At 41.5% G+C, this 26,200-nt stretch overlaps 1 protein-coding gene and 1 pseudogene across 2 annotated transcripts in view; both read right to left on the bottom strand.

Annotated features, from left to right (window-relative positions):
- LOC126428468 (glycerol-3-phosphate dehydrogenase [NAD(+)], cytoplasmic) overlaps window positions 1-12,493 on the bottom strand; it is a 110,925-nt gene extending 98,432 nt beyond the window's left edge. The window contains exons 1-2 of one of the 2 annotated variants that reach the window (XM_050090404.1): window positions 12,275-12,493; window positions 3,964-4,141 (exon numbers count right to left, since the gene is read on the bottom strand). In XM_050090404.1, coding sequence (XP_049946361.1) covers window positions 3,964-4,141; window positions 12,275-12,318 — 222 coding nt within the window. In that variant the 5' untranslated portion in view covers window positions 12,319-12,493. The remainder of the gene's footprint in view (window positions 1-3,963; window positions 4,142-12,274) is intronic. The other variant, XM_050090403.1, reaches the window with a different exon arrangement.
- Window positions 12,494-18,432: 5,939 nt separating this feature from the next.
- Window positions 18,433-20,405, bottom strand: LOC126428017 (integrator complex subunit 2-like; annotated as a pseudogene).
- Window positions 20,406-26,200: the final 5,795 nt, after the last annotated feature.

Here is a 26,200-nt window from a genome sequence, read left to right as displayed (position 1 = left end):
AGGCTCTTACTTAAAAAAAAGGCAGAAAATCGTTGTATTACTTACATTACTGTTTGTAAAAACAGCAATGCTACAGAGGAGACGTGCGATTGCAGTGAAATTTATTCCACAGATTACAGACGCATCAGTATACGGAACTGTACCCGCGCTCTGGCTGAGAGAATTCGGCACGGCGTGAAGCTGCCACGCGTTGCAATGTAAGACTCTAGATGTCGTGGCACAGAATTGGAGAGAACCGAATACGCCGTTCGGGAACACGCGGCCGCGCAAGTTTGTAGGCAACCTGGCAAAGCGTCTACAGTAGAGCGGGAGGATGGTGATTAACAAGTCGCAGACCAGTTACGTCCCCGAAGTGTCTGACAATTGAAATGCGGGGTGAACGGGCTGATCGGGAAAGTCGCGGTAATTGCCACCCTCCGAAGAAGGCTCGAATGGCTGTCACCACGTGTGGCTCGGCACTGTCTCGACGAAACGGGGCGTGTGGAGCTGCCACTGTCTCGGCTCGAGCTTCACCGACACAGTGTATACCCGAATTAGATTTTCACTCTGCAGCAGAATGTGCGCCGATACGAAACTTCCCGGCACATTAAAGCTGTGTGCCGGACCGAGACTCGAACTCGGGACCTCCGCCTTTCGCGGGCAGGTACACCGGTGACTGCGTCCGAGAGCTTACCGCACGACCGAAGTCTCGGCAATTACCGGTCGACAGAAGCTGACGATCGCCCCGAGCAGACGGTGCCAACTGTTGAAGTGCACATGTCTACACCAGTTGCACTGCTACTGTGTAAGGGCAGAGACTGCGGACAAATTTGTTCTGTCCGTCACGGCTACCGGTACGGGTGGTGGTACTGTAACTGCTCGTCACGGTGCACAGTCCTCTTCTATTCGTCAGTTCCAGACACGCACCAGTCTCAGTGTAAGAGGCACAGAGGCATTTATTGTGCACTTTAAAGCAGACGCGGCACACTCGCACTCGCTTACACATTTCCTCTCCGTCTGACAGACTCTGCGACGATCGAGCACGGCGTACCGTCGAGTCGTCCGATCGCACAGAGGAATGTGCTGCCGGGCCTACGTGTGTGTCCTCTCACTGCAGTCTCTATCACTTATCGTGGTTCCGCTGTTCTACACATCCTCTAATATGGGAGTAATTTAGAACACACAAATATTAGTGTACTTCATAATGTAACAATGATGCAGTTATCTGCATATTTAATCACTGTCCTGACACAGAAAGGGCACAGTAACAGACACAGACCGAGACAAAATTCTGGAACAGACAGGAGTGTTAGAGCATGTGTGAGAAAAAACTGTTAAGTAGGACAGAAACTTTCAGCTGCCACCTTCTTCTCTCTCTCTCTCTCTCTCTCTCTCTCTCTCTCTCTCTTTTTTAAATATTAGGTGAACAGTTTTGCCAATCAATGTGAATATTCTACACACCAGTTTCCATTACGGTAATTAAGCCTATTACACCACCATCGTCGTCATTATTATTAAATATTTGACAATTCTAAATTGCGCATTCATAGGGTTTAAACCCCAAAGAAAATTAAAAGCTACAGGTTAATAATTTAAGAACAAAAATGTTCAAGTAATATAAGATAGAATGGAATGCAAAGGCCTCGCTAGAGAGTGTGAAGAAAGTGTTGTCCATTTACTGAAGACCTGCAAGTGGCCATGCTGTGTAGGAATTGCCATCCAATCACCTACGTTTAGCAATGTCGGGCCCAGTGAGTACTCGACCGGATGACCATTTGGGTACGCCTTACGTCACCGGATCAGTCCGGGGCACGCGAGTTGCCGAAGCTGCACCCAATTTAAATACTCGCACCGGGCCGATGGGTCGTACTACTACCACTATTATTATTATTAGTGAAGAAGATCTCAGATTTTACTTGTACAACAGTCAAATTAGAAAACAACTAATCAAAATATCCACAGGTGTATTGCCAGTCTACAGTGTCCAACAGGCACAATATTTTGGCAACCGTACGTGTCGCCACTATCAGGTGAACTGACGGACTGAGCTCCTGCGAACATGCCGGCACGGAGATCCGTACGCTATGGCCACTCAGAGGGAACTGGGTTCGGTGGCGGTGGCGGCCGATTTAAATACCCTCCGCCTGCGGCGCGCTCCTTCCGCCGTCCGCGACCCGTTCACGTGATGGAACAGATTGCGACGACGTCTGAGATAACGTCAGTGTGATGGCTCTGTCCGCCATGGTTGTCACAACTATATGTTTGCTTGATTTACTCTCGATTAACCCAATCGCCAGTTCCCGAGCCTTGCTAAGATTATAGTCACAGTCACGATTTATGAGGTAGTCATCGGTGCGAATTTCGATGGCCTCTCTAACAATGCTGTCCCAGTATCTCGACGTCTGTACCAGAATCCTCGTGCGTCCGTACTCCGTAGCGCGATTTTCCGACAAACAATGTTCAGTGGCCACCGAATTGCTAGGATACATCAGTCGAGTGTGGTCAAGAGAAGCGCTGACGGCATCCTAGGTCATGGGGTGTATCGGAAGACAACACACACCGATCTGTATTTGCACGCAGACAGCTACCACCACCCTTCACAGAGGAATGGGGTACTTAAAACTCTAGTACATAGGGCGCACACTATCTCTGACACAGATAGTCTACCCGAGGAATTGGAACATCTGAGAACTGTATTTCGAAAAAATGGGTACTCAGAGTGGCAGATTCAATGTGCTCTCCGCCCAACCTCTACAGCACAACCTGTGGAGATGGATGAAATCACGAGGGAGGAGATAGGCACTGCGTTTATTCAATATACAGGTGCACTCTCGGGGAAAAATCGCCCGCATTTTGAAGAAACACCAGGTTGGAACTGTGTTTTGTCCTCCGAATAAAACTCGTGCACTGATGGGGAGTGCCAAAGATGACCTCGGTTCGAGGAAGGCCGGCATGTACCAGATTCCGTGTCAATATGGCAAGTCGTATACTGGTCAGACGATGCGTACCGTCGAGGATCGATGCCGTGAACACCAGAGGCACACTCGACTGATGTATCCGAGCAAGTTTGCAGTCACTGAACATTGTTTGTCAGAAAATCACGCTACGGAGTACAAACGCACGAGGATTCTGGTACAGACGTCGAGATACTGGGACAGCGTCATTAGAGAGGCCATCGAAATTTGCACCAACGACGACCTCATAAACCGTGACTGTGGCTATAATCTTAGCAAGGCTCGGGAACCAGCGATTGGGTTAATCGAGAGTAAATCAAGCAAACATATAGTTGTGACGACCACGGCGGACAGAGTCATCACACCGACGTCATCTCTGATACCGTCGCAATCTGTTCCACCGCGCGACCGTGGTGCAGGGCGCGGACGGCAGAAGGAGCACGCTGCGGGCAGAGGGTATTTAAATCGGCCGCCACTGCCACCGAACCCTCTGAGCAGCCATAGTGTACGGATCTCCGTGCCCGCACATACACAGGAGCTCAGTCCCTCAGTTAACCTGATGATGTCGACACATACGGTCGCCGAAATATTGTGCCCTCTGGACACTGTAGACCGGCAGTACACCCATGGATATTTTGATTATCAAATACGGTGGGAGAAACTTGAGAATCATAGAAAACAACTGCACAAAAATAAAAGATTGAGCTGTTCACTTTGCTGCAGAATATGTGGATCATTTGTCCTCATTTGTAGTCTGATTAAAATTAGTCGTCAGTCGACATTTGTGATAGGGCACATGAACGGTGTCACGACAGCTGTCGCCGGCACGCGAATTACGGCCCGGCCAAACAGAGAGCGAGCGGCCGACAGACTACGTCATGCGCCGTGCGCAGGACGGAACCGGAATGCCGCGAGCGAACCTGCAGTCCGTCCCGGCCTGTCGGCCTTGACGTGACGTCGGGCCCTCCGACCAGATGCCGGGTGTCGACTGACCTCGATCAGACGTAAGTAAATAGCAGCCGGCACTCACCACATTAGGGGGCAGCTTGTGCCCGGGCAGGTACTTCACATTTTCGTGGGTCTCGTTTATGATCTCCGTCAGCTTGCGTCCCTCCACCATCTCTTCGTACACGTACATTGTGACTCTGCTGTCCACATAGTCCAGCCGTTCTGCATTGGCTCCTACGATTTTGGCAATTGCGGAGCCCCTGAAAATGAACTGTTGTCAGTTATGCCCGTTCCGGCATGCAGTAGAAAACTATTCTAAACACAATCACTTTAAGCAATAGCTAATGTGTCAATTGGTACAAAAAGTTTAGAAGGAATTGAGACAAGTGGGTTCTGCAACACTAAATTAGGTAAGTAGCGGGGAAGTAAAATGGCAACATTTTTCGTGGTGGCGTTCTTTTAATCGGCACAGGACTCAGTCAAAATTAATAAATATGCTGGCCAGTACTTAGTTCTACATTCAGGGGGCAAAGTGACGACTTACCCGCATATATCGGCAGTACTAGACACGTCACCTCCGAAGGAACGTACCACTTGACAATTACGCCTCATTTACTTGTTTTCTTTATTTGATAAAGGTACATGTAGCAGACCAGAACAGATCTATCAATTTCAATTTTTATTGTATTCTAGTACTTTCGAGTACATTTCAATCGCTAACAGTACAAGTGTTGCACCAAAAATCCAAATGTTTGTTTCAATTTCACCTTGTCCTAGCAGCTATTTTTCTGTCCATTCACTCATTTCACCTCTGGCAAAGATTTTTGCATAGGAAAAATTAAGAGTCATACAATGACCTTTTAAACCCCTGTTATAACTAAGTACAGGCAGTCAAAAGTCTACTATCTCCAATGTGACTCTCCCTGGCACAGCACAATAATGTTCAAACTGAGCTTCAGGTTGAGAACAGCTTTATTTAAAACAATCGTATGAAAAGTACCCAAAATGTGAGAGAAAAACAGTTCGAGTCCCCAAGGATTATAATCGCTTGTGTTTTTTTATTTTTATTTTATTTTTGTTAAATGTACTTGCTCCTCGCATTGCCCAGTCGAGCACAGGCTCGTTCTGCACTTCTCCACACTTTCCACCATTTACCTGCCATTTCTTGCTCACTACTCGACAGCCTCTTACATCTTCAGTATGCCAGTCAGTATTGTTGTTCCATCTCATTTGCAGCCTATCTCGCCTTCTGGCACTATCCACTGCTTGCTCAAATATCTTGATGAGCATTTGTGTACCTCTCCCCCCAATAATGAAATTTCTCAAATCCACTGCACCCCTTCTTGTATTTCCACTAAGGAGAGCATTGAAAACCAAGGATTTCTGGCTGTCAACACAGTACTTAATTTCTCACTACCTCTGGAATGACCAATTTCTGCCTTATCCACCTCTTAATTCTTTCAACCAGTTATGTTGTATCATCCCGCTTTCCACGTATTCCGGTAACCTTTCGGCCATTCTTTTGACAAGAGGACAGAGATTCGGCCTTCCCTCACGAACGATGTTCAAGCTTCTTTCGTATATTCCTTATTTTGTCACAATTTGTATTCGTGACCATCTTTCTTGAGCCCTTAGATTTTCCATAGAATTTATCATCTCCTCTACTTAAAGTTCTATAGCAGACATTTTCTGTTCTACAGGACACATTTGACTATATAGACTCTCTCCTGTGATAGCCAACTTTTAGTACCTAAATCTGAAATTGATTTTTTTGTTTGTGGACATTTCAAGATGAGTAAACTTGCACAGGATAGAGTAGCATGGAGAGCTGCATCAAACCAGTCTCAGGACTGAAGACAACAACAATAACAACAACATGATGTGGTACGATACTCTGAAAACTATCGCACCGTACGGTGTCGTATTCTGATCTTCATTCACCAGTTGGTATTTGTGTTCTTAGTGCAACAGTTCTGCCTACACTAAGTGTGGCTTTCAGATTTTGTCTGCTACCTCTTACCGGGAAGGTGTCATCCACATCAGCAAGGTGACACATTATTGCTTTGACTGCATATATTTTTATAATTTGCGAAGTACCGCAGGTAAGATATTCTTGTTCAAAACCACTTTTGACGTCCACTTAAACTTGCTCCATTGGTTGTATAGTTTGCAGAATGCTTGACAAATAAGCTTACAAGGGAACCTCCCCATCGCACCCCCCTCAGAATTAGTTATAAGTTGGCACAGTGGACAGGCCTTGAAAAACTGAACACAGATCAATTGAGAAAACAGGAAGAACTTGTGTGGAACTGTGAAAAAATAAGCAAAATATACAAACTAAGTAGTTCATGCGAAGATATGCAATATCAAGGACATTGCGAACGTGGGAGCACCGTGGCCTTGTGGTAACGTGAGCAGCTGCGGAACGAAAGATTCTTGGTTCAAATCTTCTATCGAGTGAAAAGTTTAATTTTTTATTTTCAGTTTATGTGACAAACTCTTATGTTTTCATCACTTTTTTGGGAGTGATTATCACATCCACAAGAAAACCTAAATCGGGCAAGGTAGAAGAATCTTTTTACCCATTCGCCAAGTGTACAAGTTAGGTGGGTCGACAACATATTCCTGTCATGTGACGCACATGCCGTCACCAGTGTCGTATAGAATATATCAGACGTGTTTTGCTGTGGGGGAATCGGTTGACCTATGACCTTGCGATGAAATGTTTTCTGTTCCCATTGGAGAGGCACGTCCTTTCGTCTGTCTACTAATCGCACGGTTTTGCGATGCGGTCGCAAAACACAGACACTAAACTTATTACAGTGAACAGAGATGTCAATGAATGAACGGACAGATAATAACTATGCAAAAATAAAGAAAGTAAAATTTTCACTCGAGGGAAGACTTGAACCAAGGACCTCTCGTTCTGCAGCTGCTCACGCTACCACGGGACCACGGCGCTCCTGAGCTCCCGTTCTCCATGATGTTGCCTATGTGGCCCATGGACTACTCAGTTTGTATATTTTGCTTATTTTTTCACAGTTCCACACAACCTCTTCCTGTTTTGTCAATTGATCTGTGTTCAGTTTATCAAGGCCTATCCACTGTGCCAACTTATAACTAAATCTGAGGGGGGTGCGATGGGGAGGTTCCCTTGCTAGTACAAACTAAAATTCTTGTAATTCGTTCAGTAAGACCACTTTATGAATTCATTTCTGTTCTCAAAGAGTAGTTGTGCATCAATTTTAATACTCCTCAGCCCATACGTCTGTTCTCAGCCGCCGAGAGACATGAGGGCACAATTTTACAGCACATACTTAGTAGCAAGCTGTTCCTGCAGCTGACACACGATTTCACCGCTGTGCTATTACAGTGTTGTGGCAAAGAAAGGATCACTGACACAATATGAGAGTGCTCCCTAAAATACACGAAGAACTTTAAAAACAACAAATACACATTTATAAATATGTGCAGCTGTTTATTTATTAGCGTGCCAACATATAAGGATTATTAAGTTAAATATATTTATAACAAACATTTTTTTATACAAATAAAAGCAGTATCTATGTTTACATCACCTACAACTGCTAGTGTTAAGCACTACACATCCATGTTCTAATGCTAATACAATTTTCTTTTGAGTTTAATAAGCACACATACCAAAATTACAAGTATTACTAAAACATAAACTGAAATGCATGAGAACTTTATTTACAAAAATATATGGTAAACACTTAGAAGGGTAAACAGTGGATGGAAGATGGCAGGAGTTGCAGTGATGTGAGGGGCGGAGTAACATTATGTTGCCCATGAAGAGGATTAGACGCATATCAGAGGCAAAAAGTGGAGGGGCTGATGGCAAACACAAACAGGAAATTATGTGAGAATGGTGTGTGGAGAAAATGGGGGTGGGAGGAGTGGAGGAGACAAAATGGTGGTGGTGGTGGTGGTGGTGGTGGTGGTGGTGGTGGTGGTGGTGGTAGCAGCAGCCTGGGAGGGGAGGAGGAATGCTGGTGAGCAAAATGGTGATTGTGGAGAGGAGGGGGAGGGCAGTGGTGGCATTAGTGACAGGGCAAACTTATGGTGGTGGCAAAATGGTGGTAATGGGGAGCGAAATGGTACTACTGTGGCCTAGGGCAAACTTATGGAGGTGGCAAAATGGTGGTGATGGGGAGCGAAATGATACTAATGTGGGATAGTATGTGTGGAAAGGGAGAATATGGTGGAGGGGGGCAGGGGGGGGGGGGGGGGGGAAAGAGAGAGAGAGAGAGAGAGAGAGAGAGAGAGAGAGAGAGAGAGAGAGAGAGAGAGAGAGAGAGAGAGCACGTGTACGTGCATATGTGGGGGAGGGGGGGGGGACTGCATCTGCAGGGGTAAAGGAATATGGTGTACAGGGGAAATTTGTATGTGGGAAAGTGAATTGTGTGTCTGTGAGAGGAATTTAGTTTCTTTTTTTCGGGGGTGGGTGGGTGGGGGGAGGGGCGACAGCAAGATTTTGTGCCGTGTGCAGCGACGGGAGTGGGCAGATGTATGTATACAAAGGGGCAGACAAAATGGCTTTAAGAAGACAGAGAATAAGGAGGTCTAAGCAAGTCATAGCCCAATCTGGTTAGTTACTTGCATGTTCTGTGGATCATATCTGGGAAATCTTGCTTTGATAAGGAATGTGTTAGTTTTACAATTATAGTATATCATCTCAGAGGAATAAAAAAGGCAACACACCAACTAAGATTTCTTATTACTATTATTATTAATAATTTTACTGCACATTAAATTGTTTGTATCATAATTTAGGCAGTCAACATTTTGCCGACGAATACTTACTATTTTCTGTGCCACACTTTGGTTGAGTGGTGGACATGGTAATCACTTCCCCTTCTTGTATTACAGTTATGGATCTTAGTGTTGTTTTACAACTGTGACTGTTGACAGCAAAATTTATAAGGGAATACATTCTCTGAGAACCTGTTGTCAGGATACTGTTTAAGTAACTGACAACAAGGCACTCACTGTGCAACACACAATTCACATAATTTTTTTCCTGTGACATCATTTGTGCAAATGACGTTTGTGCATGCGAGTATAAATTTATTTTGTCTGTTCTGATGATGGCCTGTTCAGCTGAAAACTTTCGTTTGCCCTTTTTTTGTTATTGTGCCAGTATGCAACTCAGCATCTCTGCTATACAGTGGGTAGAAAATTTCCTTTTCATAATATTGTTACTATTCCATCCCGAATTTTCCACTGTTTAACTCTATCTTTTGGCATTTTAATCTGCAAAATCTGATAATATCTCTAATGCAAACGTTGCAGAGCTTAGACATTTGAGAAGTGCGACCTGTGACTCAGTTCAACTTCTTATGAATATAAATGTCTTTTCCTTTGTCAATTTACACTCAAGAATTATTTCTAATGGCATGGCCGGGCATTGTGCTTTACTTAAATACAGTGACAGTCCGTTTGCGAAGACCAATTTATTAATTTCTGAGGAAATATTGTTTACATTTTCAGCTGGTGAAACTGCTCCACTAGGCTCGATTGACATCTTCGCATCGTCAGCAACAAAGCATTTTTGTTTTCAGCCTGAAGACTGGTTTGGTGCAACTCTTCGTATTAGTCTACAGGCAGTGAATTGTCTGCTACATATAAGCATTCACTGTAAACTCTCCGATTCTTCATGCTGCCTCTGAAGTACAATAAAATGATAAATATAGATGCTTTGCAATCTTATGATTATCCATTGTATCAGACACATAAATGGTATTTACGCACAAGATTTGGTGACAGGATCACAAAATAACTTGGCACATTACAGCTCCAATTGGTACTTTCATCCCACAAAATCAACACGTTGAGCACCTCCACATTGATGCCAGTGGACTTTTACCACCATCCGAAGATTACCAATAGCTACCGACAGTGACTGACTGTTTCTTTTGTTGGCCCAAAATCTATCCCGCAAAGGACACAACGGCAGCTACTAAGGCTGTGTCCTCCCTTCACGAGTGGATCCTGTGCTACGGTGTTCCTCTCCACGTCACCACTGACAAACAATTGGAGTCATATCTCCTTAAAGCACTCTCACCATTGCTCGGCACAAATTGTATTCAAACCTGTGCCTGCCATCCCACTGTCAATGACCTCGCAGAACAGCTCCGCTGACAGAGACCTCACTCACATGCTGTGCCACAGAGCATCAGAGTGACAGCCTTCTTACTGTCCTACTAGGCCTCCGGATGGCTTTCAAAGAAGGTGTCAACCCTATAGCAGCTGACTCTTAAGCTCTGTCCTGTGATTCAAATGCACATTCTACCCAGTGGCCATTCATTTTCTGCAACTTTTAGTCAGACAGGTATTCACCTGACACGAGGCCACTCAAAATGCGCCATACAGTGATCCAGACCCAGTACTGTCATGCCATGACAAAACATTCAGTGTTATCAAGGGCTCTTCCGTTACAATATCCCTGCCACACTCGAGCCAGCCTTCGCCCCAGCTAACCCTCGCGAAGGTAGAGCGGCAGCAGCTAGTACCGAGGCACTAAGTACGGCCGATTGCACGAGGACACTGGCTGCACCCGGTCTTCCACTGCCACAGCCTGTGCCTCAACATATAAGTCACCACTCATTTTGGGCACCCCATATGTTGTGACCTTATGCTGAGCTCTTTGTCTCTGTACTATGTAAGCTACACCTGTCTGCAACTATTTACTGCAGAGAAGCCTTGATCTCCCTCAACTTTAACATCCCTCTACTTCTTTCTTTCCATTACCACACACACAGTTCCTTGATACTTCAGGAAGTGTCCTGTCAGCTGGGTCCTTTTAGTCAGGCTGTGCCATAAATTTCTTTTCATTCCATTTCGATTGAGTACTTCCTCACTAGTTACTCGATCTACCCATTTAGTCTACAGCATTTTCTGTAGCGACACATTTGAAAAGCTTTTATCACCATCTTTTCTGAATTGTTTGTTGTCCACATTCTGCACGGGTCTATAGTTCCAAACAGGCTTTGTCTTTCTCTACACAACTTCAACTGAAATGGCTACTTCCACTTCTTTATCTGCAGTTGCCCCTTCTACAGCCCTTTTCGTGTGGAGTTTCAATCCTTTATGTGAACGTACAGTTTACCTTCTCTATATTTTCTTCTTATCTTTATGAACAACAGAGCAAATATTTTTTTTAAAGTCAGCACACAGGTATTTGTAGTCTATCAGTTGGTGGAACGGTTCAGAATTGTCACTTTGAATAGATGGTTTAATTTTGTGTTACTGGCTGTTACCTCATCATGTTAACTACTAACAAATTATTTAATAACTTTTTAAGATGAAATTTATTGCATTGCAAAGCAATAATTACTTCCTACTGTGACAATGTTAGACAAGAATACGAATAAAAATTTAAACATTTTTTTTCCAATTTTATACCATTTACAATTCGTTTTTTATGTGGCTTCCAAGAGAGGGCAATATCCAATAATGCCAACGATATTTTATGTCTTTCTGCGTGCGTGTATTGGCTAGGGGTTGAGAGAGGGGAAGGGAGCGCTTATGTTTTAGCTTTTATACGCTCTTCAGCATCTGCTTTCACATTTGTAACACGCATAAGCAATCCCAGAAATCCAGTACACAAGCTTTCCAACTCTCAGTAATAATTAGCACAGCTGCAGCACAATACCGTGTACTGCGTCGGGTACTTCCGAGTGTTTTGCACGTTTTATGTATTCATAATGTGCGCGACCATTAATACGCTGAGAGTACCTCTTATCGCGGATGACGAGGTAAGAATTTTCCGCAAACATCCGAGTCTCAAGGGCGACTAACAGACGCGTCATGTTAAACTATTACACAGACGTCTCCTCTTGTAATTATGCCAGTGACGTCGTGTTTGTTGTTTGAGTGAAGTGTCGTTGTTCTGATATTCTCACGAGGATGAAGGTCAGTACTTTTTACGGACGCATTTTCCAGTTTTCCTAACTCCCCGTCAGGACTGGGATCTAATTTCAAATTGAATAAATTCAAGACTTGTTTAAAAACGATAGTGCAACTAGAGGTTTTGATTACTAGTGGGAATTCATAAGGTGTATTCAACATGCACTGTTCTAACACATACGTGTAGTGCGTAATGAAAGTTTCCACTATTATCTACACAGTTGGTTAGACATGCGTATATCGCAACTAAAAACAAAACAAAAATGAACATACTATCTCATTCTAAGACGGTGACACGCAACAGAAAAACAGCAAGCCTTTCTCCTGTTCTACTACATTATAGTACGTGAACGATCGTCGCGCAAACACAGCTGCATCGTTCGTAACATGCTGAATTTTTAGATGGTGACACGGTGTGTTGTGAAGCACAAAGAAAACACAGATCATGCAGAAACGCGACTCACCAGTTACCGGAGCCAATGATACAAACTTTCTTTTGCTTCGGCATTTCTAAATGTGAACGTATGTGCTGACCGCTCTGCGTACCTATAACAGACTGCCTCCGCCGATACGGCAGCGTATCGTGCTTTCTTAAACCTTGGAATTTGGTCTTTATAGAACTGTTGCCAAGGATAGTCGAAAACCAACGGCAAGGTCGATTAACATCAAATTGCAATGAAATCGATTTTATACCAGTCGATAGTCGTAATAACTTGGCCATTTGCATTTTGTAAAGTATTGCGATATTGACAAATTTGCGTATACTATATAAGATATTAAAACATAATTAAGGTTGCATATTAAATTGATATAACTTATCTTAGTAAAGCATTTGATGCCGTACCACTGTACTTCTGCACTTGTCCTGAATCAATCAGAAGACCTCCACTGAACAGAATTAGATCAAGTTCGCAGTTCTCGAACCCAGGCGGCAGGCACAAATGACTGATGCCAAAAGCAACACTGTACATGTAGTATAACACAAGTCCCGAAATCTAATAGCAAAATGACGAGGACGCGGAGAAACGAGGTATCTGGAACTTAACTCCTGTTTGAAATATTCGTAGCCTAAAACAGTATTGATCGGCCGTTCGCAGCAATTAAAAGCCTCTTACAAAATAAACATTTGACGTAATGATGTGTGTCCCTGAACTCCGCCAAACGCTCGTTCGCTCGACATCCACATAGTACATACAGCTCTACTTTCGCATGAAAATGCCATCTCCCACTTTCCGCAGCGGACATATTTACCAGGGAGGATATAAGTTGCGTATCATCAGCGTAGTCTGTTATACATTTTTCATTTAGTGCTCGGTAACAGATCACCTGCCTTATATATTTTTCTGAACATGATATAGTATTTCCAACATGTTGCCGTGGATAAACTACATATTTATATCAAATATTGCGAATTCCAAAGGAAGTGCATTACACAAGAAGTGTAAAAAGCTGAAGATCACGTTTTAGATAGTTATAAAGGCATCAAGTCACTTGCAAATTTATTTAAATTAAATATTTTTCAATTTGGATGCGACCGTATTGGGTCGTACTTTTTTAATACCGAAGGGTTCATTAGTAATAAATACCGCGTCTATATCAAATTGTGTAACTACGTAACAGTGTAAGTGATATTTTGCACCCGAGTAATATGTGCAGTAGGCCAAATTATAAAAGCCAAAATTTAGTGCTTCGTAGGAACCTAGTTTAAACCCTAACGTTTAGAATCAAGTTCTGCAACCTAAAACTATTCGCATTTAACTTACAAATGTTTAAGGCAGACTCTTCACTCTGTATGACAATCGCCGGTCCATACGTTTTGTGACTACTGTAATTTGCCGCCGTCGTTACAGCATGTAAATGATTAGTGACGGTGTAGGTCTGGAACTATTTGTAACTTTTTGCTAGTAAGTAAACACGCTGATATCTTGTTATCCAGCTGAAAGTAACAGAAAGCTTTTAGAAAAACATTGATATAAGAGATTTGTATATATATTTTCTGTATATTGGAGTCAGCGTTTAAAATGCTTCAGAAGCTCAAAAAATTTAGTTTCTGTTTAACATAGCTTTTATTTCAGTTTTATGTTGCTTTCTGAGAAAACAATGGTAATTTTATGAGAAGCTGTTGACAATGCTTCTGGATCAGAGTGAGACTTGCTTTATTCTTGTTTCCATCTTTCTTCTTTTTTTCGTTTGGCCCTACATTACCACTGTCTCTTAAACATGGAAGACAGGGCCAACTTGTTTCAAAAACTCTCGTGCATTTTAGCCCTAGCAGATTACTTGAGGTCAATGCAATGTCAGCTATGAGAGGAACAGTGGAATGGTTGGCCTTGTCTTTCTGAAAGAACCATTGTAGTATTTGATTGTCATAACTGTATGAAAACTTGATCAGTGTGTCCATATCAGAGTGTGGACCACATCCACATGGAATTAAATTCACTCTTCCTGCTTTGCAATCCTTGCATTACTTGGAATTTTTATGAAATATGTTCATAGTGGAAGATTGTTAAATCGGTGCCACATAATTTGCAAACTGCTCCCAAATATCATGACCATAGTTTATACATCAAGTAACGATTGTCATGCAGCCGTATTGACTGTAAACGGCCAATATTATTTTAATTAAACAGCACATTCACATATTTCAGCAGGTCTTTATGTATTCCAGTATGCTCTGTAGGGACATTCCGTAATAGGATCTGCAGTTTATTTCACACAGTCTGCCTGTTAATACTTGGGCTCTCACTGCATGAAAACATTGGTAGGATACAAATTTAAAGCATCACTTGGCCTGAACAATTAAGGTTAATTTTTTGAGTTGTAAAAATCAAAAACTAAATAAATCATGTGATTGCTACATACCTGAAGAATTAGAGTAGTTGGCTCACAATCAAAATTCCTTGGAATGAATGCTTGAATTTTTAATGATAGCATGGCGTAATCAGATTATTGTTTCTTCACAGTAATGATTATTCCTATATCTTACTGAAAATATGTTGAGAAGTTGAACAAATGGAAAAGAAGAATTCTGAGTTTCTGGATCCAGATTGAAGAGACAAGAAAGTGCTGGGTATGTTGTTAGTGTGAAATAAAATGCGTTATACTAGAACTGTGTGGAGGGATAAGTAGAAAGGGAGAGCAAATTATGGAGAGCATTGACAAGACAATCAAACAAGAAATGCTGTTTAGCATAAAAAAGCAGCTTTCTTTTAAAGCAGACATTTTCGTGGTAATTGTTAATGTTTGTAGAGAGACGACAGTTCACCAACGTGTATTTTAAAATTGTACTTTATTAAACACAACTAGTTTTGAATGTCACTGATCTATAACAGACATGGACACATCATGCTTGTAAAACACAAATCGTGTGCCATGTGTATAGCACATTGGTCAAATGCACAGCACACGAGTTTTGTTTGGTGAGCAGAATGGGCTGTGCTCAAAGCTAGCAGTGCTTGATAAACTATAATTTTAAAGTACGGCCTGTTGGAAATGAATATGTCTCTTCAAATTTGTGGAGACTGTGGTGCCCACACCGAAGAAACTGATTTATAATGTTTGTTTATAGCATGTATGAACATTAATAAAACATCAGTCTAATGATGAGTAATTACTAACATAGCCAGCCAAATTAATTAGTTTCCAACAGCTGTTCAGTTTATTATTGTATGCCTTGCATTGTTACTGAAATCGGCAATCAATGAACAGGCACAAAATTAAGTCGTGTGTGTGAAATTTTCTAATAACAAAATAATGAGCACCAAGTGGATAATTTCAAGAAAATCCCAGTTCTGCTTCCTTTGCACTTAGATTTCTATTTTACTGTGTTGATCCATGGATGGAACTGTTAGTATACTTAGCATCTTCTCACAAAGCTGTGCCCTGTGGTATAATCTTCTGGGCTCCGCAGCTAAGGAAAAATGTTTTTTATTCTAGAGCATACATTAAAAATAAAAGATAAAGTTCACAACTTAACATTTTGCAGAAACTTCTTCAGGGACATATGGATTGAGACACTTACATGGCAGTACCTTATTCTCGCACAGCATTTGTGGCTAATAATAAGTGAGATTGTATTAACTAAAAGAAACACTTTTTTAGCTCAGTTCGGAAACTTTATTTTTACTGTACAGCCTAGGTTTCAGGTTAGAAGCCAATTTTCTGGTACATACATGATTGCAAAGATGAGAACTGAGCAAGTGATTAACTCCAGCTCACTTAAGTGATTTTTTTCTGATGGGTGCCATAAAAAGGACAAAAAGTTAAGTGCAGGAGGAATAAATACCTCAGTCAATACATTAATAACTACACATCAAAACATTAGAAAGCAGTGGTATAAGACCTAGTGTCCTCTGTTCTCAACAAAAATGAAGATGTACACCACCACTACACCAGAAACACCAAGAAATTAGGAATCCCACAGCATAACATAACTCTATATGAGAGAAGCAGGGGTTACAACTCTTTAGCACCACACATCACTAATGCTAAATGGATAATTTTAAACAGTCAATCAAACAACTGCTATTAGAAACCCCTTTATATTCAATCAGAGAATTTCTTTCAAATGAAAATAACTGAAGCAAACAGGTATAGTACTATAAAAGAAAAATGTACACAGGTATAGAGAAAAAGAAAAAGTAAAATGTTAAAATGTGTTAACTTCTTAACAGCATTATTTTGTCTAATGATTTTGTTTTTCTACAGTATTATAGCTGTTAATTTTTTTTAATTTTTTTATAAATGTAAACAAAACAGGATCTAGAATATGTATGTGCTATGTGACTGTATTATATCATATACATAAAATGTATATGATAAAAACAAGGCCCCCGGAGTAGACAATATTCCATTGGAACTACTGACGGCCGTGGGAGAGCCAGTCCTGACAAAACTCTACCATCTGGTGAGCAAGATGTATGAAACAGGCGAAATACCCTCAGACTTCAAGAAGAATATAATAATTCCAATTCCAAAGAAAGCAGGTGTTGACAGATGTGAAAATTACCGAACTATCAGCTTAATAAGTCACAGCTGCAAAATACTAACACGAATTCTTTACAGACGAATGGAAAAACTAGTAGAAGCCAACCTCGGGGAAGATCAGTTTGGATTCCGTAGAAACACTGGAACACGTGAGGCAATACTGACCTTACGACTTATCTTAGAAGAAAGATTAAGGAAAGGCAAACCTACGTTTCTAGCATTTGTAGACTTAGAGAAAGCTTTTGACAATGTTGACTGGAATACTCTCTTTCAAATTCTAAAGGTGGCAGGGGTAAAATACAGGGAGCGAAAGGCTATTTACAATTTGTACAGAAACCAGATGGCAGTTATAAGAGTCGAGGGACATGAAAGGGAAGCAGTGGTTGGGAAGGGAGTAAGACAGGGTTGTAGCCTCTCCCCGATGTTGTTCAATCTGTATATTGAGCAAGCAGTAAAGGAAACAAAAGAAAAATTCGGAGTAGGTATTAAAATCCATGGAGAAGAAATAAAAACTTTGAGGTTCGCCGATGACATTGTAATTCTGTCAGAGACAGCAAAGGACTTGGAAGAGCAGTTGAATGGAATGGACAGTGTCTTGAAAGGAGGATATAAGATGAACATCAACAAAAGCAAAACAAGGATAATGGAATGTAGTCTAATTAAGTCGGGTGATGCTGAGGGAATTAGATTAGGAAATGAGGCAATTAAAGTAGTAAAGGAGTTTTGCTATTTGGGGAGCAAAATAACTGATGATGGTCGAAGTAGAGAGGATATAAAATGTAGGCTGGCAATGGCAAGGAAAGCGTTTCTGAAGAAGAGAAATTTGTTAACATCCAGTATTGATTTAAGTGTCAGGAAGTCATTTCTGAAAGTATTCGTATGGAGTGTAGCCATGTATGGAAGTGAAACATGGACGATAAATAGTTTGGACAAGAAGAGAATAGAAGCTTTCGAAATGTGGTGCTACAGAAGAATGCTGAAGATTAGATGGGTAGATCACATAACTAATGAGGAAGTATTGAATAGGATTGGGGAGAAGAGAAGTTTGTGGCACAACTTGACCAGAAGAAGGGATCGGTTGGTAGGACATGTTCTGAGGCATCAAGGGATCACCAATTTAGTATTGGAGGGCAGCGTGGAGGGTAAAAATCGTAGAGGGAGACCAAGAGATGAATACACTAAGCAGATTCAGAAGGATGTAGATTGCAGTAGGTACTGGGAGATGAAAAAGCTTGCACAGGATAGAGTAGCATGGAGAGCTGCATCAAACCAGTCTCAGGACTGAAGACCACAACAACAACAACATAAAATGATGGACCCATACCATAGAATTATTGCAATTAAATGTTCTGTAATTTAGGTACATAGATTAAGTATGCCTCATAAAATCCGTTTAGTTTACAGTATCTAAAATGTTGTAACTATGATGTTAATTTTCAGAAATTTTGTGGCGAAAATTTATTAGTTATCTTAGCAAAATTATAGTTAGAATCAGTAAAAGTAATGGATTTTGTTGGAAAACTGACAAAGCAAATATGTACTTGGACTTCTACAACTACATCCATACTCCGCAAGCCACCTGACAGTGTGTGGCGGAGGTTTTTTTTTAATTTTATTTATTTATTTATTTATTTTTTTAATAACGTATGATGGTTTCAGCAAAAGGCCATACACTAGTTGCTGGCATATTTAACAGCTGTCTTAACAATTGAGCAGTTCTTGATGGACATGTGGAAATATGGCTGAATGCTGCCTTCTTCTATGGCAGCTACTGTCACTGGTGCCTGTTCATGGCTCTCAGTAACATGCCCCCTTGGTTCTTCATCAAGCCAGTCATCAACAAAAGACAAGTGAGAAAGTGTGTTGCAAGTAATCTCAACAAGGGAGAAAATAGGCCTGCATAGCTTTGTTGATCTTTCTGTGCCTGCTGCAGTAAATATTTGATATGCAGTTCAGCAAGAAATTCAGCCGAGTAACTCTTCACTTTGCGACCGGCAGCTGCGTGGTTATGAATGTTGGCCAGTCTGACATCTTCATACAGCAGCAGGTAGTACAGCAGCAACAACTGTGATGTTAGGGATGGTGCTGCTTCGGCATTTTGGCTGCCAGCGCTCATGCCAACAACAGACTGTGTGTTCAGAACTGAATTCTGAAAGACCCTCTGGATTTCTTCTTCATCAAGGGGTTGGTTTGTATGTTCCAAGTTGTGTGCTTTAGAGCTTGGTACCAATATAGAATTGACATAAACCTCCACTAAAGCTGGTAATAGGGGATGAAGGGGTGAGACACTGCTGCATATCTGCTTGTAAATCCAGTCCTTGATGGGCACCCTATGTTTTGTGAATGCCCTGCTCTTCAGCAGCTGGTGAATGCAGTGGATTGGCAGGAATCCTGGAATGTCAGCATTGAGACTGGCTGTAACTGGCACTTTCACAGCATGTGATGTCACAACCTGCTCTGTAAAAATCTCCTGTGTGAAAATTTGTTTCATTCGTGTCATGTTGTTTGAACGTATCTGTACTTTCATTCCAAGGGTGGAACATACTAGTTCACAGATACCACTTAGCTCATTGCTGTGGAAATGGATTGCCATAAGCAACAGCATTTCTCCAAATGATGCTGTCACTCCACTTGAGCTTTCAAAATATGCCTCTTCCCTAAAAGTCACTGAACCCACTCTATGCTTCGCTTTTCGTGTTCTTGTTGACTGATGAGAGAGGGACAAGCAATGAGCATGCAAAGACCCAGTGACACAAATCAGACTCCAGCAGGAGATGGTGGGGGATGAGATGTCAAAAGCTCTACTATTAGTGACACTTCCTCTTCCTGGAACTTTATAGCAGCAATGCCACGCAATGCACAGTATAATCTTAGTAGAGCTGATGCCTATACAACACAGGAATCTGGAAGCTGGCTGTCTAAAGAAAACAGCACAATGGTCTGAAGACGATGAAGCAATTCATCACAAAGCAACTGCAATGCTGTATGCGATTCCCATTTATGCTTTTGTCCATTGCGAACAAGCAGCGCAAACCAGCTGTGAGTTTGCTGATCGTTACCCAGAAGTAATCCTGATACAAAGGCAACCATGTCTCCCTCAGCACCTGCTCCTACTGTACGACCAGCATGCTCTAGACTTAGCGTGATGGCGAGGCCTGGAAGTCGACACAGCTCCACACATTTAGCTCTGGTGGCAAGGGCTTGGGAGGGATTCATCTGACAAAGTATGCTAAGTGCTTGTATTCTTGTTCTGCTGCCGACATTGTCTTCTTCTTGACATTCACCATTTGCTATGAGACTTGTGCAAGCTTCTCTAAAGCAGTCTGGTGAATTTGCAACCATCCAACAAATGATTTCAGGGCCATTCTTAATATGTAAAAGTGTTTCCACAACATCCAAAGTATTTAAGACTGCTGGAAGTTCTGCAAGTGCAATGAAAATTACATCACAGACTTCCTCAATGTATAGAGCATTGTCAAATAAATCCGAATGTTTTACATAAAAGTCTGGTCCCCGTTGTTGCTCACGAATCTGTGACGATATGAACAACAATTCACTCAGTACAAGCCGGAGTCTTCGAGTTGAGTCACTCCACTCGAATTCCTTCATAGATGTACATCATAAGCTGCTAAATAAATAAATAAAATGAACATATAAACATGCCAATTCTGAACCTTTCAATTCTCGACTTAAGTTGTAAAAATTATTTCTGTTAACAATTTTGACAAATTACATATGGATTTACAAAATCCATTAGGACAGCATTTACAATAACTATGACTAAATTATACTGGAATAGGGTTGTGCTCAGGAATGCGTCAAATTACGGAATTTTTTGTTATGCGAATGAAGGGACCAAGGTTCTTTCTCTGTGTAGAGGTTGCAGTATTGTCTAAAAGGGCTGAATAACTGAATGTGTTCATTCAGTAATAAATGTAGGGATACACACATCTGTTTCTTAATTTCTAACCGAGTAGGCTTTGCATCCTTTCCTTTTATGTGTAAGACTTATATATCTATTATGTACCTGTGATTTTCATTTACACACTGTTCAGTAAAGGATGAATGTGGCTTCTGTAATCTACAATTTCTATAGTATTTTCTGAGTCTAGAGTGGATTGACCTCCCAGTCTGCCCAGTATGGTAAAACTGACAGTCTCGGCAGGTGAGATCATGTTGTTGTTGTTGTTGTTGTTGTTGTTGTGGTCTTCAGTCCTGAGACTGGTTTGATGCAGCTCTCCGTGCTACTCTATCTTGTGCAAGCTTGTTCATCTCCCAGTACCTACTGCAGCCTACATCCTTCTGAATCTGCTTAGTGTATTCATCTCTTGGTCTCCCTCTACGATTTTTACCCTCCATGCTGCCCTCCAATACTAAATTGGTGATCCCTTGATGCCTCAGAACATGTCCTACCAACCGATCCCTTCTTCTGGTCAAGTTGTGCCACAAACTTCTCTTCTCCCCAATCCTATTCAATACTTCCTCATTAGTTATGTGATCTACCCATCTAATCTTCAGCATTCTTCTGTAGCACCACATTTTGAAAGCTTCTATTCTCTTCTTGTCCAAACTGTTTATCGTCCATGTTTCACTTCCATACATGGCTACACTCCATACGAATACTTTCAGAAATGACTTCCTGACACTTAAATCTATACTCGATGTTAACAAATTTCTCTTCTTCAGAAACGCTTTCCTTGCCATTGCCAGTCTACATTTTATATCCTCTCTACTTCGACCATCATCAGTTATTTTGCTCCCCAAATAGCAAAACTCCTTTACTACTTTAAGTGTCTCATTTCCTAATCTAATTCCCTCAGCATCACCCGACTTAATTAGACTACATTCCATTATCCTTGTTTTGCTTTTGTTGATGTTCATCTTATATCTTCCTTTCAAGACACTGTCCATTCCATTCAACTGCTCTTCCAAGTCCTTTGCTGTCTCTGACAGAATAACAATGTCATTGGCAAACCTCAAAGTTTTTATTTCTTCTCCTTGAATTTTAATACCTACTCCGAATTTTTCTTTTGTTTCCTTTACTGCTTGCTCAATATACAGATTGAACAACATCGGGGAGAGGCTACAACCCTGTCTTACTCCCTTCCCAACCACTGCATCCCTTTCATGTCCCTCGACTCTTATAACTGCCATCCGGTTTCTGTACAAATTGTAAATAGTCTTTCGCTCCCTGTATTTTACCCCTGCCACCTTTAGAATTTGAAAGAGAGTATTTCAGTCAACATTGTCAAAAGCTTTCTCTAAGTCTACAAATGCTAGAAACATAGGTTTGCCTTTCCTTAATCTTTCTTCAAAGATAAGTCGTAAGGCCGGTATTGCCTCACGTGTTCCAGTGTTTCCACGGAATCCAAACTGATCTTCCCCGAGGTTGGCTTCTACTAGTTTTTCCATTCGTCTGTAAAGAATTCGTGTTAGTATTTTGCAGCTGTGACTTATTAAACTGATTGTTCGGTAATTTTCACATCTGTCAACACCTGTTTTCTTTGGGATTGGAATTATTATATTCTTCTTGAAGTCTGAGGGTATTTCGCCTGTCTCATATATCTTGCTCACCAGATGGTAGAGTTTTGTCAGGACTGGCTCTCACAAGGCCGTCAGTAGTTCCAATGGAATGTTGTCTACTCCGGGGGCCTTGTTTCGACTCAGGTCTTTCAGTGCTCTGTCAAACTGTTCACGCAGTATGATATCTCCCATTTCATCTTCATCTACATCCTCTTCCATTTCCATAATATTGTCCTCAAGTACATCACCCTTGTATAGACCTTCTATATACTCCATCCACCTTTCTGCTTTCCCTTCTTTGCTTAGAACTGGGTTTCCATCTGAGCTCTTGATATTCATACAAGTGGTTCTCTTATCTCCAAAGGTCTCTTTAATTTTCCTGTAGGCAGTATCTATCTTACCCCTAGTGAGATAGGCCTCTACATCCTTACATTTGTCCTCTAGCCATCCCTGCTTAGCCATTTTGCACTTCCTGTCGATCTCATTTTTGAGACGTTTGTATTCCTTTTTGCCTGCTTCATTTACTGCATTTTTATATTTTCTCCTTTCATCAATTAAATTCAATATTTCTTCTGTTACCCAAGGATTTCTACTAGCCCTCGTCTTTTTACCTACTTGATCCTTTGCTGCCTTCGCTACTTCATCCCTCAAAGCTACCCATTCTTCTTCTACTGTATTTCTTTCCCCCATTCCTGTCAATTGTTCCCTTATGCTCTCCCTGAAACTCTGTACAACCTCTGGTTCTTTCAGTTTATCCAGGTCCCATCCCCTTAAATTCCCACCTTTTTGCAGTTTCTTCAGTTTTAATCTACAGGTCATAACCAATAGATTGTGGTCAGAGTCCACATCTGCCCCTGGAAATGTCTTACAATTTAAAACCTGGTTCCTAAACCTCTGTCTTACCATTATATAATCTATCTGATACCTTTTAGTATCTCCAGTGTTCTTCCATGTATACAACCTTCTTTCATGATTCTTAAACCAAGTGTTAGCTATGATTATGTTGTGCTCTGTGCAAAATTCTACCAGACGGCTTCCTCTTTCATTTCTTTCCCCCAATCCATATTCACCTACTATGTTTCCTTCTCTCCCTTTTCCTACACTCGAATTCCAGTCACCCATGACTATTAAATTTTCGTCTCCCTTCACAATCTGAATAATTTCTTTTATTTCATCATACATTTCTTCAATTTCTTCGTCATCTGCAGAGCTAGTTGGCATATAAACTTGTACTACTGTAGTAGGTGTGGGCTTCGTATCTATCTTGGCTACAATAATGCGTTCACTATGCTGTTTGTAGTAGCTTACCCGCATTCCTATTTTCCTATTCATTATTAAACCTACTCCTGCATTACCCCTATTTGATTTTGTGTTTATAACCCTGTATTCACCTGACCAGAAGTCTTGTTCCTCCTGCCACCGAACTTCACTAATTCCCACTATATCTAACTTCAACCTATCCATTTCCCTTTTTAAATTTTCTAACCTACCTACCCGATTAAGGGATCTGACTTTCCATGCTCCGATCCGTAGAATGCCAGTTTTCTTTCTCCTGATAACGACATCCTCTTGAGTAGTCCCCGCCCGGAGATCCGAATGGGGGACTATTTTATCTCCAGAATATTTTACCCAAGAGGACGCCATCATCATTTAATCATACAGTAAAGCTGCATGCCCTCGGGAAAAATTACGGCTGTAGTTTCCCCTTGCTTTCAGCCGTTCGCAGTACCAGCACAGCAAGGCTGTTTTGGTTATTGTTACAAGGCCAGATCAGTCAATCATCCAGACTGTTACCCTTGCAACTACTGAAAAGGCTGCTGCCCCTCTTCAGGAACCACAAGTTTGTCCGGCCTCTCAACAGATACCTCTCCGTTGTGGTTGCACCTACGGTACGGCTATCTGTATCGCTGAGGCACGCAAGCCTCCCCACCAACGGCAAGGTCCATGGTTCATGGGGGGGGGGGGGGGTGAGATCATAAGCCCAGCTTTTCATAATGTCTGATGGTTTATCTTTAGAGTGAAGAGACTTCTACAAACTGCCTGTGGGATGTCGGAAAGCACCTTTCAAATTTTGCTTGTCTTATTTGCAGTAAGCTGCACCATTTCCTTTCCAGTCTATCTATGTTGTTCATTGATGCAGTAGGGACCTGGCTTGCTTCTTGAATTTTTTATTGAGAATTTTGTGTATAATGTTGGAATCAAATTTATTATGTGTGGCTATTGTTTTTATTGTATTGAGTTTCTGGTCATAGTGTTATTGGGACTTGGGAATACAAAGAAGTTGGTGGATCATGTGATGGAATGCTGCATGTTTGTAGGCTATAGAATGTTGACAGGAAGCTTGGATGAATGTGTCAGTAATGGACTCTTTTTTTTGGTAAATTTTAAATTTATGGTTGCTATTTTCTGTCTCTGTACAGTGTTTTACCAAGAACCCGCATCTGGATCATTTAAAATAATAATAGTAAATTTAGAATGAACAGTGAAATTACAATCACCAAAGCCACCCCAGTTGCTGCATCTGTCAGTTAACGTATAATCTGACTCTTTCTGTGCCTCTCGAGACTCTCTTCACAATGGCAGTTTAAGTCTTAATGTGACAAACACTCGTATTGTGCAATTTCAGGCCAACGATAATGAAATATTAGCAGCAGAAGTGGACATTAATGGTCATACACTGAATGGAGCACCTGATTAGATAACAAGCTAAAAGGGATGAAATTTTCCCTCTGCAACAGATTGTGCACCAACACGAAACTTGCAGACAGATTAAAACTGTGGGCCGGACTAAGACAAACTCGGGACCTCTGCCATCAGCTCTACCATCTGAGTTACCCCAGCTCAACTCAAGACTCATTCTCACAGCTTTACTTCAGACAGTACCTCGTCTCCTACCTTTCAATTTTCACAGAAGCTCTCCTGTGAAAACCGAGCGAGGTGGCGCAGTGGTTAGCACACTAGACTCGCATTCGGGAGGACGACAGTTCAATCCCGTCTCCGGCCATCCTGATTTAGGTTTTCCGTGATTTCCCTAAATTGTTTCAGGCAAATGCCGGGATGGTTCCTTTGAAAGGGCACGGCTGATTTCCTTCCCAATACTTCCCTAGCCCGAGCTTGCACTCCGTCTCTAATGACCTCGTTGTTGACGGGATGTTAAACACTACCCACCACCACCACCTCTCCTGTGAAAATTGTGATACTGGCACTCCTGGAAGAAAGGATATTGCCGAGATGTGGCTCACTCACAGGGCTGTTACTGAAAGTCCTGCGTTCAATTCTCAGTCTTGCACACAGTTTTAATCTGCTGGGAAGTTTCGAGCTGAAAGGGAGTCGACACACCGATAAACTAATTGAGAAGCTCAGTTCAGTGTTTTATACTCTCAGAAGCAACTCTCATTATAGTGACCTGAAGACAAGTGTGTTGACTCATTTTTATTGCCTGTTCTCTTATGGAATTACCTTCTTAGGCATGCACCTAAAGTAAGTAACATGTTTATAAAGAAGAACAGTAAGAATATTGTGCTAACTAGATGAATGTAGCTTGTTGAGAAGCCTTTTTAAGTATCTTAGAAGTTTTACCCTCACTTCCCAACACATTTTCTCCTTAATTATCTTAGTTGCTGATGATAAAAATCAGTTTCAACTGAACTGTGATGTAAGGAGTGACAGTACAAGACAGTAAAATAATTTTCGTGTAGACTTTGTCTCCTTGTGCATGGTTCAAGATGGAGTAATCTACTCTGGTGCCATTGAACATATATATATATATAGGGGGAAACATTCCACGTAGGAAAAATATATCTAAAAACAAAGATGATGTGACTTACCAAATGAAAGTGCTGGCAGGTCGACAGACACACAAACAAACAAAAACAAACATA

Source organism: Schistocerca serialis, chromosome 12 (assembly GCF_023864345.2).
Source record: "Schistocerca serialis cubense isolate TAMUIC-IGC-003099 chromosome 12, iqSchSeri2.2, whole genome shotgun sequence".
Classification (NCBI taxonomy): domain Eukaryota; kingdom Metazoa; phylum Arthropoda; class Insecta; order Orthoptera; family Acrididae; genus Schistocerca; species Schistocerca serialis.
The sequence above is the reverse complement of the archived record's forward strand: the minus strand, read 5'-3'. Positions and strand labels throughout refer to the sequence as shown.